This window comes from Hydra viridissima, unplaced genomic scaffold (assembly GCF_058129835.1).
Source record: "Hydra viridissima isolate aposymbiotic clone 2 unplaced genomic scaffold, HvirCarnegie_v1 scaffold_3, whole genome shotgun sequence".
Lineage (NCBI taxonomy): Eukaryota > Metazoa > Cnidaria > Hydrozoa > Anthoathecata > Hydridae > Hydra > Hydra viridissima.
Genome location: NW_028324302.1, coordinates 12780001 through 12799005, shown reverse-complemented (window position 1 = coordinate 12799005; position 19005 = coordinate 12780001). Strand labels below are relative to the sequence as shown.

The 19005-nt window shown below is 27.6% G+C and overlaps 4 protein-coding genes and 1 pseudogene across 6 annotated transcripts in view; 1 reads left to right on the top strand and 4 right to left on the bottom strand.

Annotated features, from left to right (window-relative positions):
* Positions 1–1125: 1125 nt before the first annotated feature.
* LOC149891077 (uncharacterized) lies at positions 1126–4053 on the bottom strand. Of its 2 annotated transcripts, XM_090081275.1 has the most exons (9): positions 3899–4053; positions 3732–3821; positions 3566–3655; positions 3400–3489; positions 3234–3323; positions 2829–3001; positions 2492–2556; positions 1800–1909; positions 1126–1375 (listed from the first exon to the last, which is right to left on the bottom strand). In XM_090081275.1, the coding sequence occupies exons 2-9, from the start codon at positions 3796–3798 to the stop codon at positions 1269–1271; spliced, it is 792 nt and encodes a 263-aa protein (XP_089937401.1). In that variant the 5' UTR covers positions 3799–3821; positions 3899–4053; the 3' UTR covers positions 1126–1268. The 2 variants fall into 2 exon arrangements, with proteins under 2 accessions (XP_089937401.1, XP_089937402.1); XM_090081276.1 differs by lacking the exons at positions 3400–3489; positions 3566–3655; positions 3732–3821; positions 3899–4053 and having other exon boundaries at positions 3188–3285.
* A 424-nt stretch (positions 4054–4477) lies between these two features.
* On the bottom strand, positions 4478–6849 carry LOC149891076 (uncharacterized; annotated as a pseudogene).
* On the bottom strand, positions 4478–8180 carry LOC149891075 (uncharacterized). The gene is made up of 2 exons (XM_090081277.1): positions 7379–8180; positions 4478–5456 (listed from the first exon to the last, which is right to left on the bottom strand). The coding sequence occupies exons 1-2, from the start codon at positions 7390–7392 to the stop codon at positions 5069–5071; spliced, it is 402 nt and encodes a 133-aa protein (XP_089937403.1). The 5' UTR covers positions 7393–8180; the 3' UTR covers positions 4478–5068.
* Positions 8181–14954: 6774 nt separating this feature from the next.
* Positions 14955–19005, top strand: part of LOC145202412 (transient receptor potential cation channel subfamily A member 1 homolog) — a 22344-nt gene continuing 18293 nt past the window's right edge. For both annotated transcript variants that reach the window (XM_090081821.1, XM_090081820.1), the window contains exon 1: positions 14955–15215. In XM_090081821.1, the coding sequence (XP_089937947.1) occupies positions 15201–15215 (15 nt within the window). In that variant the 5' untranslated portion in view covers positions 14955–15200. The remainder of the gene's footprint in view (positions 15216–19005) is intronic.
* On the bottom strand, positions 17575–18326 carry LOC149891074 (uncharacterized). Its single transcript, XM_090080993.1, has 2 exons — positions 17991–18326; positions 17575–17856 (listed from the first exon to the last, which is right to left on the bottom strand). Exons 1-2 carry the CDS (start codon positions 18066–18068, stop codon positions 17575–17577), a joined length of 360 nt encoding a protein of 119 aa, XP_089937119.1. The 5' UTR covers positions 18069–18326.

The window sequence follows — 19005 nt, the reverse complement described above, 5'->3', positions numbered from 1 at the left end:
CATGTTTTGAGCCTGAATTTAAATGAATGAGAAGTGTTTATAGCAAATTATTTATTGAAACAAAATGTCAGATGTAAACAGTTTTGTCGCGATTTACGCTATTATTAATTTTAATGCGAAATTAATACTTTGTGTAGCCTCCACGACTTCTAATGACTGCTGCAATTCTCGCAGGCATGCTACCAATCAACTTCTTGCATTCTTCAACAGTTATTGAACTCCAAGCATACTCAACTCGTTCCCATAATTCTTGTCGACTGGCTGCTCTTGTTTCATAATTATAAACTCGATTCTTCACAATAGACCAAAGATTCTCGATCGGGTTAAGATCGGGACTTTGCGCAGGCCACTCTAGAATCTTAAATTTCTTCAAATTTAGGAATTCTAATGTAATTTTTGCCTTGTGCTTTGAATCATTGTCTTGCATAAAAAGTGTCGAACGAATTTGCTTTCGCCATCCTCGTAAACTAGGCAAATAGCCATTGTTTAAAATGTCAATATAATGTTTCGCGTCCATTATTCCATCAGTTTTTACGATTTTACCAACACCAGACGAAGAGAAACATCCCCAAAACAACAACTTTCCGCCGCCATATTTTACTGTTGGAATAAAGTCACGATCAGAAATTCCTTCTCCAGCTTTTTTCCATACATATCGAATGCCATCAGAGCCAATCAAGTTAATCTTGCTTTCGTCTGTCCAAATCACCTTACTCCACTCAGCAAAAGTCCAGTTTTCATACTTCTTTGTAAATTCCAATCGTTGTTTACGATGTTTCGGTGTTAGTAGTGGTTTCTTGATCTTCTTTTTTGCCTTGAATCCAATTCTCTTGAGTTCTCTCTGCACTGTTCGAGTACTTCCCAGTAAGGAAAAAAACGTATATTATACGTATAAAATACGTCTTTGACCTACTCTTCGATACGTATATTCTATTTCTTAAATGCAAATCTATAATACGTATTAATTAGATGATTAAAATGCGTTGATAATAGACGTATAACAGACGTATTTGAAATACGTCTCAGATATCTATAATTTGAGTATTCAATGCAAATCTATTGTACGTATTAACTAGATAAATAAAATGCGTTGGTAATAGACGTACAACAAACTTATTTAAAACACGTATTAGATATCTAAAAATTCAGTAATAAATGCAAATCTGTGATAAATATAAATATATTAAAAAAAAAACATAAATATATTTATATTACAAGTATGTCATTTATAATAAAATACATATACTATTATAATATAAATATTTCTCTTAAATATCAATGGAATGATGCAACCTTCCTGGGGCATTTTTAAGTTTATTTCCGACAATTCGAAATAATTCTTTTTCGCTAACTTTATAGCTGTCTTGTATCGCTTCTAAAATAAGTTAAGCGAAAATAGTTAAAATTAAAAATATGGTTAAGAAACAATTAATATATCGACAACTTGGAATACAAGTGTCGTATTCAAAATTTTTGCAAAAATGACTATGTACTATATATATATATATATATATATATATATATATATATATATATATATATATATATATATATATATATATATATATATATATATATATATATATATATATATATATATATATATATATATATATATATATATATATATATATATATATATATATATATATATATATATATATATATATATATATATATATATATATATATATATATATATATATATATATATATATATATATATATAAGTACTATATAATTGAATATTATTTCATTTATGATAAATCCATAAAAACAATTGAATTTAGGTATCTCACCAAACATAACGTCCTTTAACTTTAGGTCTTCAAAAGATATTTTTGTTTGTTTACCTTTACGCTTACTCCCTTTAATGTTCATATTAGCCATCAGATTTATGGAAAATAATCTAAAATTGAAAAAATATATAAGCTATAATTGATATATATTTTTAAAAAGTAGAATTTAAAATTTACATATCACTTATTATATCTCACATTCGCTTTCATCACATATATAACATTATAACAATGCTTTTTTTTTATTAATTAATTTCACTTCAGACAATTTATATCAAAAATGTCTTTGTAATTGTTTGAATAAATTAACAAAAAAAAATTGTTTCAGCTAAAATAACGGGTGTTCCCTAGTAATGAGCTAAAAAATGAAACTTGTAGAACTATAAACTACCGATAATTAGAAAAAATAATAATAAGATGCAACAATGTTTTAAAATAAACCAATCAGAGCACACAAAAAGTCTTCATTTTTTGGAAAACAAAAACAAATTTTTTTTTTTTTTGAATTTACCTTATTACACTGAGTTTAAATAAAAATCCTAGGATTTTTATTTAATAAAAATGAAAAACCTTATTCATTTTTATGATCATTGAAAAAAGAAAGTATATATATACATATTTTTCATATATTGTATATTTTTCTTATAACTATGCTTTCTTAATTAAAAGTAGAAAATAAAAATAAAACACACTTTCCCAATATATTTCTGGTACAATCTGCCATATCCACACCACCAATATTCTTCAGTTTAGATAACTAAAAAAAAGGTGCTATTCAAAGCTTATTTAAGTAGTTTTCAACCCCTTTCTCAATAGGTTTTCTAAATTTCTAAAGATATTTTGTGTATGCATTATTCATTATATGGATGTGGAATAGTGTTTATTTATTAAGTATTAAAAAATCATCTTACATTTTTATCGTTTAAAATATTAATAGAGATAAAAATCATTATCACTGCTATGATAACACGATTTAAAAAACATTATCAATATTATCTATTTTATATATAAAATAAAAAACTAGCTTACGAATGCTTTTCGTTGCACATCATCCTTGATAGTTTCTTCTAGTTCATAAAGTTCTTCAGAGTTTTTAATTTTTTCGATATGAAATTTCATATTTTCTGGGTCCTTGACCTCTACTAACTTTGAAAGAAGATCTCTAATTTCAACAAGGTACCGAAGCGACTTACGTTGATACTCTAGAATATTGAAAACGTTTTTGTTTAAAATTCAACTTTGTACTGTAAAATATAACATTGCATCTAACAATGCACTGTTAAAGATGTCCTATATAGTTAATAATAAAATAATCACATCTAATTGATACAATAAATTTTAGTAAACAAAAAAAGTTCAACTATTTTTTAAATTAAAACCAAACTAACTTCCTTCTTCCATTGGAAACTGTTGCTTTTCTTTTTATAAACTTACTTGAGCTTTTGCTTTGTTTAACCCCAATATGGCGACTTGGCAATTGGGATTGACTTCCTTCTGCCATTGGAAACTGTTGCTTTTCTTTTTCTAAACAATAAATCCCTTTTCAGATCGTATTTAAATTGGCATTGATTAGAGTGTGAAAACGAGTTTATAAACTTACTTGAGCTTTTGCTTTGTTTAACCCCAATATGGTGACTTGGCGATTGGGATTGACTTCCATCTGCCATTGGAAACTGTTGCTTTTCTTTTTCTAAACAATAAATCCCTTTTCAGATCGTATTTAAATTGGCATTGATTAGAGTGTGAAAACGAGTTTATAAACTTACTTAAGCTTTTGCTTTGTTTAGCCCCAATATGGCGACTTGGCGATTGGGATTGACTTCCTTCTGCCATTGGAAACTGTTGCTTTTCTTTTTCTAAACAATAAATCCCTTTTCAGATCATATTTAAATTGGCATTGATTAGAGTGTGAAAACGAGTTTATAAACTTACTTGAGCTTTTGCTTTGTTTAACCCCAATATGGTGACTTGGCGATTGGGATTGACTTCCTTCTGCCATTGGAAACTGTTGCTTTTCTTTTCCTAAACAACAAATCCAATTTCAGATCGAAATTAAATTTGAAATTGATTAGAGTATCAAATCGAAGTTATAAACTTACAGGACTTTTTGTTTGGTTTAGACCCAGCATGGTGACTTGGTGATTGGGAATTCATACTTCTTTTTTTATTTGTTCGAATAAAATCTACTCTTTCATCTTGCAAATAATTGTTTAAATATAATAAAAAATAAATAAATATATTGTATCATACCAAAGTGAGTCATATCAAAAGAATTTTTTTTCTCATTTAGCTGCATTTAAGTGGGAATTTTATATACTTATAAACTAGGTGAGCTAACTTCACCATGGATACCATGGATAAAGACATAAATTTATTTGTAATTTTAAGAAACTATTTAGAAGTTATTCTTACTACAGCATTACCTGGAAGTAGTGTCAGATCTTTAACTGTTTTATTTAAAAATGAAGCATTGGCATTGAATATGACTACAGTTTCTGCTTTAAAATATAACTTCTAATTAGTGTTGTCACGGTAACAAAATTACAGTATTCGGTACCGATACCAGTGAAAATCTACAGTTCTCGGTACCAATTTCGGTACCAAACCAAAGTTTAATTTAGACTAAGTTTGCCAATAAAAATTCACAATTCTTTGTATCAAAGCAAAACACAAAAACATGCTAGCTGAAAAACACACTATTTTTATTAATAAAGTTAAACAATGCCATTCTTCATACTTGTTTAAAATTGTGTTTCAACTTTTTCCACAAATAATAAATGAAAAATTACAAACCTAAAAAACGCAATTTTTATAAATTAAACAAAATATGCCATGACCAACAAGTAATAAACTAAAATATTATTATAAATGTAAAAAAACAATGGCATAATTTAAGTATTTCAAGCCAAGGATTGTAAACATTTAAGTAATTAAATAACTAGATAAATAACAAAACAATAAGCCATGACTGAATAATCACTCTTATTTATAAACTTTAACATTTTTATAAATTAAACAAAATATGCCATAACTGAACAACAAGTTGTAAATTAAAATATTATTATACATGTAAAAAAACAAAACAACAACGGCATAATTTAAGTATTTCAAGCCAAGGATTGTAAACGTTTGAGTAATTAAATAACTAGATAAATAACAACATTTTTCACCCAAATCAATACTGGTCTACACAGTTATTCCTTAAGTTACTTTCTTTGCCATTTCCAGACTTTCAGATAGAAACACTAACATATCAACATGTTCCTGATTCAGTCTTGAGCGTCTTGGGCTAACAATGTACCCTGCAGTACTGAAATACAAATATAGCGACCACAATCCAATTTTTCTTTCAACAAGCAAAAAGTTTGATCTTTAATAAGGAAACAAGAATCCCGGAATCGAAGGGATATTTCTATTGATATGGTTTTTGTTGAATGAAATGTTACTTCATTAAACTCAGCATATCGTTTTTCCACTTGAACCACAGGATTACTTGAATTGCGTACATACTTTTTTAGTTTTTGCATATAGTTTTCAAAAGGGAAGGCTGATATTTGATTTAGTGAACACCCCATATAAACAACATCTTCATGTATATGGACTAGGTTGTGTACATTGTAAACACAGAAGTCATCACCATATATATTGTTTGCTGACCTAACAAGAATACAAGCAAATTGTGTGCATAAACAACAAAATGATTCCTGAAATCATTGTCTTCAGTCAAAAGTATTCTCATAGCAACATGAAAACACAAAAAATGATCATATACTTTTTTGGAAACAATGCCTTTTAAAACTAAAGGCCCCGAGTATAATAAGAACTGCCTAAACTCAGTAGCTTTCCAAAATGGTAAGTCGGACAATGATCGAGGTTGCCGAACAAAATCCGAAGGTAGCATACCATTTAAGGCCACTAACCTTGCAGATAAGTTTTGAACTTGTAAATTTGATAGCTTGCAGATTCTTGGCCCTTGTATTAAAAATGTTAGAATTCGTTTCATTACTCCTAAACATGTCAAATGCATGTAGTCTAAAACAAAACTATTAATACAAGAAATTTGCAAACTTATTAGAGGAGTACAAACTTTTTGGTGGTCTTTGTACAAGAAAGCATTAAACTCATGTGTTTCTCTTGGCAAACAATCATGGAAATCATTAAAGACAATTTTATTGTTTTTGTATGTACCTTTTGCTTGACAACATTCACAAGAAAAATATCCAGTATGGCCAATAATACCTTTGAGAAAAGAGCAAGCTGGAGCATCGCAAATAAAACCTTTTATTGAAAATGGATATCTCTTACCCTCATATAAAATTCCAGAAAACTGCAATAACTTTATCTCATCTATAAACTGAATTCCTCTACAGAAACACCTCTACAGAATTCGGTTTTGAAAATCCACAAAACAAGCCAATTAAAAAAACATCTGAATGCAAAAACCTCCCTAGAATAGGCCACAATTGCTTTTTAGATGATTTAAAAATTGGAAGGCCATCAATGTTAATGAATAGCTGAACACTATCAACTTTATTATTTTGAATTTTATTAAGTTCCCTCACAATTCCAACTTCAACTCCAAAATAAGTGAAAAACCCTCCTGCCTTTTCTTCAAAGTCAATACTCCTGGGAGTATTCAGAAAAGTTCGACAATTTTTTGGTAAACAATGCCCTTCATTTATAAGCAATTCAAGAAAATCATTTATGCAATTATTACTCAGGTTGTGTTTTAGTACCAAAAGTCTTATTTTTTTACTGAAAGTTAATGAATCTTTTATTGGGAATATATCAGGATTACCAATTGATTCAGCGGAAGATATATATTTATCATTATATCCAAAATCAGAAATACTATTATGACCAGACAAGTAATTAACTTGCTTTTCCATGATGTCTTGGAAAAGGCTGTGTTGTTGGTATATCACTAATGTCACTGCCATTGCTGGTTGAATCAACAATAGTATCTAATATTGCATTTAATCTACGGTACTTTTTGAAGTATGCCATATTTAACAATATTGAAAAAACCTAAATAAAACTTTTGCATATATAAACTTTTTAATTAACTTATAACTGAGTTATTAACATTTTATATATATATATATATATATATATATATATATATATATATATATATATATATATATATATATATATATATATATATATATATAGAGAGAGAGAGAGAGAGAGAGAGAGAGAGAGAGAAGAGAGAGGGAGAAGGAGAGAGAGTTTTTTAAGGGCGAGAGAACATGCTAGAAAAATGAACAAGCATTCTTTTGATATATACGTGATATTGGAGTATAGTATTAAAGTGTCTAAGTATACTTTTTTTCAATGAAATTCGGCAGGTAGTAAGAAAAAAGGCTTTTAACAGCGAGAGAAAATATAAGAAAAATGAACCAGCATTCTTTTGTCGAAGGAATGCTGATCATCAAGTATATATCGAAGGCTTCGATATATACTTGAAAAATATAAATAAAATATTACATCAAAGAATTCCGTTTAGAATTAAAGTTCCATAATTGTATTATTCAAAAAAAGTCTCTTTTGATACATATTTCTAAAAAATTACACACCAAATCAAGTTCATCTATGCAACTTTAAAACTAACTTGAAAAAGTGTGTCACATAATTTGGCTGTTCCGTAAAATCCGGATTTACGCGAAAATTATTATTATGCGCTTGCACATACAGAAAATATACGTATTAAATACGTCTCTTAAAGATAAGTTTTGTATTCCGCTGAAACTCATCTCGAATGATCGTTTTTAAAACGTGTTTTTATTGTCTACTCTAGAAAAAACGTAAATAATATTAAAATAATACGTATTAAATGCGTCTTGTTCTTGCTGGGTTACCACTGTACCTTGAGCATTATTTAATTGTTTCTTTACATCGTGTGCTGATTTTGCTTTATTTGTCATGATTAATCTAGAAATTGTTCTCTGATCTCGAGTAGTGAAAATTTTCTTGCGTCCATTTTTGTTGCATTTCTCCTCTATATCGTTTCGCTTCTTAATTTTATAGACTAAACAATAAGATATATTAAGTTCTCGTCCTGTCTCACGAAGAGACAATCCTGATTTAAGCTTCTGAACAGCTAAATTTTCAATTTCTTTCGACACTTTCTTCATTGTTTCAATTATAATTTTTCTGTTGTTTACATTACGAATTTTAAGTTTAAATAAACCGTTTATTACTAATTGAGATATGTTTTATTTAAACAAATTAAAAATATAGCCACAAAGTATTAATTTCGCATTAAAATTAATAATAGCATAAATCGCGACAAAACTGTTTACATCTGACATTTTGTTTCAATAAATAATTTGCTATAAACACTTCTCATTCATTTAAATTCAGGCTCAAAACATGAAACTACAATGAATTACCTTTATTTTGGTATATATATATTGATATATAAACATGTATTTCAATCATTTATTTTAAAAAAGAATATTTTTCAAAAACATGTAAACACTTTTGTCGCATACTGTATCTATTCAATTATGTTGTTCAACAAAACGGCTATTATTGTGATGCTCTATTTATTCTGCTTTTGTGTTAGTCTCCAATCATTGACTTTAAGTAAAATGAGAAGTGCATTTGTATTCTAATTCCTGATGTTTGTTTCTGATTCTCTTTACTATTCTTTATTTTCAAAAATAACGTAAACGAACTAATTTGAGTATGTACGCAAGCTCACCTACTACCCTTGCCAAACCATTTCTGTCCATGTTTTAATCATTTCAATCCTTCTTATATTATAGATGTTACTAACGTATTTAGCATAGCTTACTAACGTATTTTAGTGTTAGGTTCACTGAAAACAACCTGGCAATTTTGGCTACTTACCTAGTTTATGGGTAGGCTGAACAAAATAAACTGGTTCAACTGACGCTCACCAAGCTTACGAGAGCAAGGTGGGGGAAAAAAAGTAGGGCAACTCTTTAACCTACTTTATACTAGGTTGTGAAGATTTTTCCTAGGTAAAAGTAGTTCACCATATAAATACTGCTTAACACAATAATTGCTCTATTTAGTAAATATGAACAAATATTTGGCAAATTCTTCATGATTGCATAGTTAATTCAAGAAAGACGTTATTTTTAATGTTATTTTTCGTCAAAAAAAAAAAGTGGCGTTATTTTTACGATAGTATAAGGAAAAAACATAAACTAATTGATATATTTTACTTTATTGATATGTTTTACTTTATCGCACCGCATAATCAGCGTAAATTCACTTTATTTCATAAAAACCAAAAATCGAATTCAACACGAGTGAAATGTAAGTCAGACCTTTGAAGTGATCACAAATTTTGTATGTTTAAGTTGCCTACAAGTATTGGGTAAACTAATTTTAAAATATATGGACCAAAACTACGATACGATAATTAAATATTGGTGTTGAATTTTTTCATTTAGGCATGCTATCCAATATTCAGAGGAGAATCAAGACCGCTGATTTTTTTTTAATAGGATATTGTTAACTTTGAACTGCATGAATACTGGCAAGTCTCGGTTTTGGTTGATTTATTCTAATTTTCTCAAATTTCAGAAGTTTAATGTGTGAAGTATCTAGGCTAAGTCTAGTTTAAGCTCAGGCCTAAGACGCAATTTAGCAAGCCATAACTTAAACCTATAAATATTGCTTACACAAAAGTTATGTTATTCTAGGTCATTACAGTTATAACATTTTTAAGGTATTATTTAGGATTCATTTAAGATTCAGACACTTCAGTAAATCAGTCCTATCATCCTTCTCACACTTCAGACCAAATTGCAATATGTTAGACGAAAAAATATTCAAATGCTCTTTGTTTCATAAAATATTTATAAAATATTTATAAAATTTTGGAATTTGAATTCTGATATACGTCAATGAGAATGTACCTCATTGCAAGATTCCTTGTGTTATCAAGCCCCGCATAAAATCCTTCAAAAATTGTAGGATCATCAAGAGTTTCATATATAGCGTAGAAGATCCAAAATCAAAGGTTTAACAGGATGTAAATTTTAATGAACAGCTGATGGTTTAGAAAGTAGTTTTTTAATGATGAACCTGATGAACTTGTCAGCTTATTTGATGTCAAGAAGGAGGTTTTTACATTTCTTTTGACAGTCAAAGAAATTGACGAATTAAAATTAATCGCAATTAGAGTCGACAAATTCAGAGAAAAAAAGGCGAATTTTAAGACGAATAACTAAATGGTTTAAAACTCAAAACCTTTTTTTTTGATAATGTAAAGAATTTGTAACATTTTCTTTACATTGTCCGAAAATGAATTAATTAAGATAAAAGTGGCAATCCTGAACTTGAAACAGCTTTCAAACATCTCTCACAAAGTTTTATAAAACACATAAAAAATAATTATAATTATGTTATTCCACTGCATTGATTTCCAAGTGTCTTAATTAAATTTTAAGCCATGATGGTATTTTTATGGAAGTAATGTATGGCCATATATCAAAAAATGAAAATACCAAAGATTTCTGTGATAGCCATAATTATTAAACAAATCCCTTATTTTCTAACAACCATACTAATTCAAGAGTGGAACAAATGAAAATTACTGCATTATACCTTTCACTTCTGAATATAAATCTTAAAATTTAAACTTTATACAACACAGCTAGTTACGTTATTTAATTTATCTTTAATTAAAGAGGGTCTAGCCAAAGTATTGCAATCTTTGATTAATGATTTAAAATTATTACAGGATGAGAGCATTAAAGTTATAAGGGAAGGTACTGTTTACAAATTGAAAGGTTCCTTAGCTATCAAATGTGCTAGCAATCTAGCAACTTACCAAATAGGTGGTTATGATTACTTTAATGCACATAGGTCTTTCAGAATCTGTTTAACTTCTAAGAAAAAACGAAGCATAACACACGAATTCTATTACAGTACGAGAACAATTAAAAGGGTATGATTGCCATTTTAAGGATAAAAGTAGTTTTTATTTTTACAGGGCCTTGACTATGCAGTATTAAGTTACAAAAGTATGTAACAAAATTTTGCTTTTTTCTTGTTCTAGGATAAAACTATAACTTCACAGTTCTTTGTAACAAAACAACATGAATCAAAACAATTTCGGTCTTTCGAAAACAATATCGTTTTTGTGGTCAGGATGATGAATTTAGAAATTTGGATTTTTTATAATATAATACATGGTTCTATTAATTTTCAAGTAAGCTAAAAATCTTAGCAAAGGTTTCATGACAAAAATATCAGTTATTAAAATAGGGAAAATAAGTATAAACAATTAAAATAACAATTGAAAATAATTAGTTCATCAAAACAAGAGCTAAAACGTTCTCAATAACAACATCTAAAAAAATGTGTGCAGCTTTCGAAGCATATCTTTGGCACACTAGTTGAACACCAAGACAGCACCTGGGCACCTCACTTTGCTTGTGAGCACATATAATTTTGTTCTTACCTTTTAAATCTTTAAAATGTAAGAATAAAATGTTACTTATAAGTATATAGTAGTATATATAGTGCTATAGCAGTGTAAATATAAAATATATTTTATATCCTGTATAAATGAACGAGAAAATTTGTAAAGATAAGTTTTGTTTGGAGAGAAGATTATTATTATTTTATCGATGTGTTTGTTGCGAGAAAACTCCATGTGAGAAGTGCTGGTGAAGTTCTCTTTGGATTGTTACTTTTATCCATCAAATCCCACTATTTCATATTGAAATAAATAGTTCAAATAGTGTATTTGACTTTATTAAGCGAAGATCTTCGATAAGGTCATTATGTTCTTCCTGGTTTGGATAGTGAGCATTTCTGCCAAACACCACTTTAGCAAGATCATAGTCTACTTCACTACCTCAGTGTCTTTTGAACAGTCCTTGCAGGAGGTGTAGGTACAGGAAGATCTGCACTGTGTGGTACTGGTACAATAGAATATAGAATGTTTGTTAGGATAAATGTTTATAAGGATCCACCATACAAAAATAGCAGTTGGTTGTGTAGTCACTTGGTTCCCTTCAAATCCTTGGAAACAGCAAACTTCATGGCTTCTTTTTTTTTTTTTTAATTATGATATACCTATCCACCCAACAACAAGTCGTCTTAAAGACAAATTTAAGACGTTTGATGTCTTAAACTGGTCTCAGAATCCGGAAACACATTTAATACCAGCAGCTATAGGAGGAGACTTGTATTTTTGATGTTGCAGCTAAAATCGTAATCTGTCCTCTTGCAAAATTCTTGTTCTTCATTAAACACTACCCTTCCTTCCCAAGAACCTTTGATAATGCACCTTTCACAAGAATACCATCCAGTATGAGCAACAGTCCATTTTAAAAAAAGAAATTGCTGGGGTATCACAGAGAAAAGCTCTAATTTCAACAGTGTGTGCAACTGATTTTATTGTCAGACCGGATAACTTTAAACCACACTATTCTTGTAATTCTTACGCAATTTGAATTAAAGACGGAATTAAGGAAGGAAATAAAGCATGGACGTATAAGAGAGGGACGTGGAACTTATTATCATAGTTCTAATTTTTAGCATAAGTTTAAACTTTTATAGCATTTGTTTAATAAGACTATTCAGAATAAAGTAACTACTTCACGTGTTGATGAATTACTAAACAAATTAGACCAAGGTAAAAGAAATTAGTTGTCGACGAGAAGAGATTTCATCAATTTTCAAGATGAACATTTGTAAATTTGGGAACTTTTTTCGTGTAAACAAGGTATGTGAATGATAAATTAGACCTGTGTAGATGATTTTTAAATGACTAAAAAAAGTTTAGCGAAATATAAAAAAGCTTAAACAAAATTTTTTGTCAAGATCTGGATTCATTCAATTCTTTGGTCCTTCATTCACCAGCCTTATTTGTGTATTTTTTTAGTGTTTTTTTTATCATAAAAAGTACATATTTACCCATTAGTTTTTGTTATTTAGTTTGCTGGTAAATCATTTTATGTTAATATTAAATACTTAGTTATTCTTGGGGTATATATATATATATATATATATATATATATATATATATATATATATATATATATATATATATATATATATATATATATATATATATATATATATATATATATATATATATATATATATATAGTGCTCCAGGTAGCTACAAAACTAGTTGATATTATATCTCAAGTTATACTTGTACTCAAGCAGTCAAGTAAATGATCTCAATTTCCTCTCTTCATCCGCGTTATTTCTTAAAATATTAAGAATGTCTATCTTTGCAAAATTAGTTCTATTGCTGTAAAATTTTTTCTATTGCTGTAATCTTTAATAAGTAAAAGCGAGTTGATGTGACTGGCTAGGCGAGAAAATTTTCGAGGAACCCGACAGACTTTAAGAGAATTAAATTTCTTTTGTTTAAAACAATAGATTTTTAATAATGCTCAACTAGCATGGCTGGCAAAAAAAAAAAAAATGTTGTACGTCCTTCATAAGGATGTCTTAAACTAGTTATTCCGAAAGACGTCTTATTAAGATGTGTTAAAGACGTCTTAAACTGTCGGAAAACGTCTTAATGACTTGTGCAAAAGCCGTCGCAAACACGTCTTTAACTAGTTGCAGACGTCTAGACGAGTTAAAGATAAATTACAGACGTCTTAAAGACGTTTTATGTTGGGTGGGTTAATAGTTCGATAAATACAACATTCTACAGATGTAGAGAAATAGTTGAAGTTAAATCTATCCTAACTATTGTGGGTGAATACTAAATAGCTAAAGCTATAGCACTTAGCAAATCCTTCGACACCATATATCGAAAATACAATTTCAAGGACTAATTTTACAAACAATAGGAAATATAGAGAAATATCGAGTACACAGAACAAAAGCGGCAATAGGAAGTAAATCATAGATGTTACTGTAATTAGGTCAATTGCTGAAAAATGAGCTAACAAATAACACAATATGCCATCCTTTTACTTCATGCAACTAAATGCATATTTTAAAATTTTCTTTTAGCTTTTTTAGTCTATCATTTAAGTATTATTTCAAATTTTTCTAGCTAACATATTTCATCTTTTTAGAGAAATGAACTAGTGCCATTACTTTTACCTCAGGATTAACTTTCATCAAGTTAATGAATTAGTTCTTTCTATTGATCACTGAGGCTTTTGAGCCGCTATAGACCTGTATACATACTAACGTTGCAATAGGTTTATATTAACTTTAATAAATAGCTAGTGTTTTAGAAGAAACTACATGAAACTTTTTCAGCATTTTAAAGTCATAATCTGTTATATATATTTGACTTACATATATTTGGTAATTTACTTTAACTAACCATTTTTTGGTCAATATCATAAAAGCAAACTTGTATAAAAGGACACTTACACTTTTAAAAGGATATTTTTTGGTCAATATCATAAAAGCAAACTTGTATAAAAAGAGTCTTACACTTTTAAAAGGATATTTTTTGGATTCTTCTCTGCATAGAAAGAAATGATGAAAAAATATCTGCTGAATTGATTAACTTACTTTAATGAAATTTTTCTCAATACCAGTTTAAAGTTATTTTTTTATTGGCATTTATTAATTTCTTAATTCTTACAGCCTTAGAATCTGGTAAATTTTAAATTATCTTTTTATTGTTAAAGAATTTTTTGTTTAAGTAGACAAAATTCTCTGAGATGTGACGTGTGACTAGATTTGAATGATTAAGACAAATAGACCATATCTAATTAGACCATATCTAATTAGACCATATCTAATTAGACCATATCTAATTAGACCCAATTATTAATCATGTATAAAACAATATATATAGAGTATGCCTACTTTTTATTTGTTAGCTAGTTTTTTTAAAAAGAATAGGTCATGGACTACTTATTTGTAGTCGATGAACTAGATTTCTACTAATGGACTAGCATACAACTTGTCTAGTAACCAAATTTTAAGCAAAAAAACGATGTAACAAAGACCTCAATTAGCCTACTTTTTTCTAGATCCCTCAACTTTCGTTTTGTGTGTCATTGTGAGTCATTACTGTGTGATCGTTTCTTAATCAAGCTGGCTTTGCGATTAGGATAAGATTAGAAATAACGCAATTAATCTCGGTAAAAGAATGTATTTTCTAGTATATGGTTTATGCGCAATATCAGTAAAAAAAAAGACCAAAAACTTGAAGTATGATTGATCTTTGCAATTCCTTGAATAATAATGCTGCAACTTTAAATGGCTCAAAAATTTCTCATTTCTGCAGAAGCAAAGTGTAACACTCTTATTTTCGTTATAATTTTTTAAATCGGTCAAAGCATAGCATTATTTGCTTGTGAAGGTAAACATCCACATGCTTTATATTTATCATCTCAAATCGTGGATCCAGAATTTACTACTTAATTTTAAAAGATTATCTAAGCATCAAATTTAAAAAGAATCGGATTCAATATGAATATTTATGAGGTAAAATTACTTTAATATCTTATTCATTAATATTTTTTGTTTGGTAATGTATATATATATATATATATATATATATATATATATATATATATATATATATATATATATATATATATATATATATATATATATATATAAGAATTATAATTAAAGCTACAACTGGAGTGACGTCATTGAAGAAACGTAGAATAAAATTTATTTCAATATTTAATACTAATAGCTGTAACTAATAACTACTACAGTTAATCTTAATTTTAATTCAATAACCCTAAGATTATAGATTTGATAAAATAAACTGCATCGAATTTTTAGGAATTTTTTTTGAAAAATTCAGAACATTATAAACTTATTTGTGTAAGGCAGAGACCAAACCTAATAAAGTCCTAAGGCCCTTTAATATCTGTTTGTTAGAAATTTTATATAACTTAACTATAGTTAAATTATTGTAAAATGCATTAAAATTTAAAACTTTGTAAGTGTGCAATTCCTCGGACACTATGATATGCATATATATTTGCAAAGTTATCAATAAAATAACCAAGGTTCATCATCAATACAGTAGTCGGTAACAAAAAGTTAAAACTAAAATAGAAATAAGAAGTGAAAAAAAAAAGCTAAGAGAAGTAAATAATTGAGTAGAAATGTAAATAGCTGAGTAAAAATGCGAATAAAAAAATGCGCATAAATGCAAATAATTGCGTAGAATAAAGCAAAGTGCGTAGAATTTATGAACAAAAAAATTGTTTTTCAAATGGTAACATTAGTTACCATTTGAAAAATGGTAACTAATTGTTTTTCAAATGGTAACATTAGTTACCATTTGAAAAACAATTTTTTTGTTCATTTTTTCATTTTTTCTACTTACTTAAAAATATTTTCGAACCTAAAAAAATTGTACCAAACTCAATTTCTATACATTTATATTTTACATATGCTTTAACAGTTGGTAAAGTCTGCGGATTAAAAAATTAACCATTTTAAGTGTCAAATGAGACGAATATGATCAATTCACAAAGTTCTTTCAGAATTTTTGAAAATTTGTTGTAGTTAAAAATTTGACTTCAGGGGCCAATGCTATAAACATAAAAAACGTAGTTTTTTCCGTAAAACACGAAGTTTTTACCGTAAAAAGCGAAGAAAAAAAAAGTCCATTGCTATAAACATTCAAAAAACTCCGTTTTTAAGATAAAAACTTCGCTATTAAATCCAATGCTATAAACGAACAAGGGAATCGCCTTTTCAGATAAAAAATGCGTTTTTTCGAAAAAAAACTTCAAATAGATTTTTGATCTCAATTTTAGATATTTTCTTCGTGATTTTTGGCGGCCATTGTTGGAACAACGTTAGCGCTTCAAAATCATTGAACATTCTTTGTTTGTGTTTTTATGAAGATATTTTATAGATAAAACTTAAAAGGATTTTGGTAACTTCATAATAAACTAATTACTTAAAATCTGCATTTAATCGATTATTCAGTTCCTTGTTGTGCTTCGTTAACAATGCATGCATGAATTTATAATTCCATACTTATTTATGAAGGTTTTCGATAGTAATTTTGGTTAAACAAATTTTTCATAGTGTTTGACTAAAGAAAAGTATAAATAGTCGATAAATATGCCATATAATACACAAATACACAACAAAATAATACACAACAAAATAAAATGCTGTTTAAAGAACTTAAAATGTTACTAGCAATAAAAATCAGAGAAAACAAAGAGGTTCTTCTTGGGAAGCTTAGTATGTTTTAATCAGCAAGCTATTTAAATAAAAATATGTATTGCTACATTATATTTTATATATATGTATATATGTATATATGTATATATATATATATATATATATATATATATATGTATATATATGTATATATATGTATATATACATACCTATACATATATATATATATATATATATATATATATATATATATATATATATATATATATATATATATATATATATATATTTACAAATGTTATAGTATAAGTATGTAATATATAGTATATATTAACATAATATAAGTATGTAATCAATCAATCATATTTCTAAATAAAGATTTTACATTCAAGTTTATATACAAATAGTTATAAACTAATGTAAAGTAAACTACTAACAGTGCTAATGATATATAACAAGGGTAATAATAATGGCAATTTAATCATTCTATTCAAAAACAGCAGAGATATATTACAGTATATAAAATTAACAATGATAACATGATGTAATGTATAGTATATATCAATATATATATATATATATATATATATATATATATATATATATATATATATATATATATATATATATATATATGTAAATATATATATACTTACAATAGTTTTATTAACTTAATACACTAAAATTGAAAATAGCTTCTCCAACACTGTATAATACGATAAATTGTGTTGGTAAAGATTCCATGACAGTCTCTGAGAACATGAAAAAAAACATTTGTGCCAATAAAATGAAGAAATACCATTATTTGGAAAAGTACTGAATTGCTTTTATTTCGCTTAGTGTAATGTTGCAAATCATATTTAAGCCTAGTTTCTAAAAAATCTAATACAGCTTTTGGGACTCGATACTGCTCTCGAAAAACGTTGTCAGAAACATCTTCGTTAAAAAAGCGACCATTTAACTAAAATGATATTGAAAAACAAAACAAAAATATAATTTCTGCGCCTATTTAGTATGATTTCTGATTTTGTTCGATAAAAAATCATTAAAATATATATATATATAGTAATTTTAAGTAATGTTTTAAACACCAACCTCTCGAGGCAATCGGTGGCGAAGCTCATTTTCTTCAACTTCGAAATCAAAGTCTTCATCCGAAAAAATTAAATCCATGTTCCTATTTTAATTTTACACAATTTTTTTAAACACCAAATACTAGAATTTAAAAATATTCATAAAAATAGAATAGACAGCACAGCATACTTAATGACTAATTAAATTCATTAAGTAGGCCTAATAAATAAAAGTTACAATAAAAATTACTATTATATTACTACTATATATTACGGATAAAAAAAGTTCGTGAATTTTAGTGACGTTTACGTTTTATGCTTTATAGCAATGGGCGAAAAAAATACAAACAGCGATAAATTCTTCGAGATTACGAACTTTTTTTCGTACGTGAAAAATTGCGTCTTTACGAAAGATTTTTTTTCTCGAAAAAAACTTCGAATTGTTTATAGCATTGGCACCAGATTACATACTTCTCTCTGTAAAACTCTTGGTCCTGATTATCATAAAAACCAGGTCTGATTATCATAAAAACCAGGACTTGTAAATTAGTACTACAATAGTAAAATAGGATGAATAAAATACCAATAAATTTGCTTATGAATGCAGGAAAAAATTTCTTAACCAAGGGCCAATGCTATAAACATAAAAAACGAAGTTTTTTCCGTAAAACACGAAGTTTTTACCGTAAAAAGCGAAGAAAAAAAAAGTCCATTGCTATAAACATTCAAAAAACTCCGTTTTTAAGATAAAAACTTCGCTATTAAATCCAATGCTATAAACGAACAAGGGAATCGCCTTTTCAGATAAAAAATGCGTTTTTTCGAAAAAGAACTTCAGATAGATTTTTGATCTCAATTTTAGATATTTTCTTCGTGATTTTTGGCGGCCATTGTTGGAACAACGTTAGCGCTTCAAAATCATTGAACATTCTTTGTTTGTGTTTTTATGCAGATATTTTATAGATAAAGCTTAAAAGGATTTTGGTAACTTCATAATAAACTAATTACTTAAAATCTGCATTTAATCGATTATTCAG

Bases quoted from the DNA above. Each gene is read 5' to 3' on its own strand.
- LOC149891077 (XM_090081275.1), bottom strand. From the start codon at position 3,798: ATGGCAGAAGGAAGTCAATCCCAATCGCCAAGTCACCATATTGGGGTT. The intron at 3,324-3,399 runs GTAAGTTTATAA...TTTATTGTTTAG, and splicing joins TAAACAAAGCAAAAGCTCAA to AAAAAGAAAAGCAACAGTTT. The intron at 1,910-2,491 runs GTGTGTTTTATT...TTTCAATTTTAG, and splicing joins ACCAGAAATATATTGGGAAA to ATTATTTTCCATAAATCTGA.
- LOC149891074 (XM_090080993.1), bottom strand. From the start codon at position 18,068: ATGGATTTAATTTTTTCGGATGAAGACTTTGATTTCGAAGTTGAAGAA. The intron at 17,857-17,990 runs GTTGGTGTTTAA...ATATCATTTTAG, and splicing joins GCCACCGATTGCCTCGAGAG to TTAAATGGTCGCTTTTTTAA.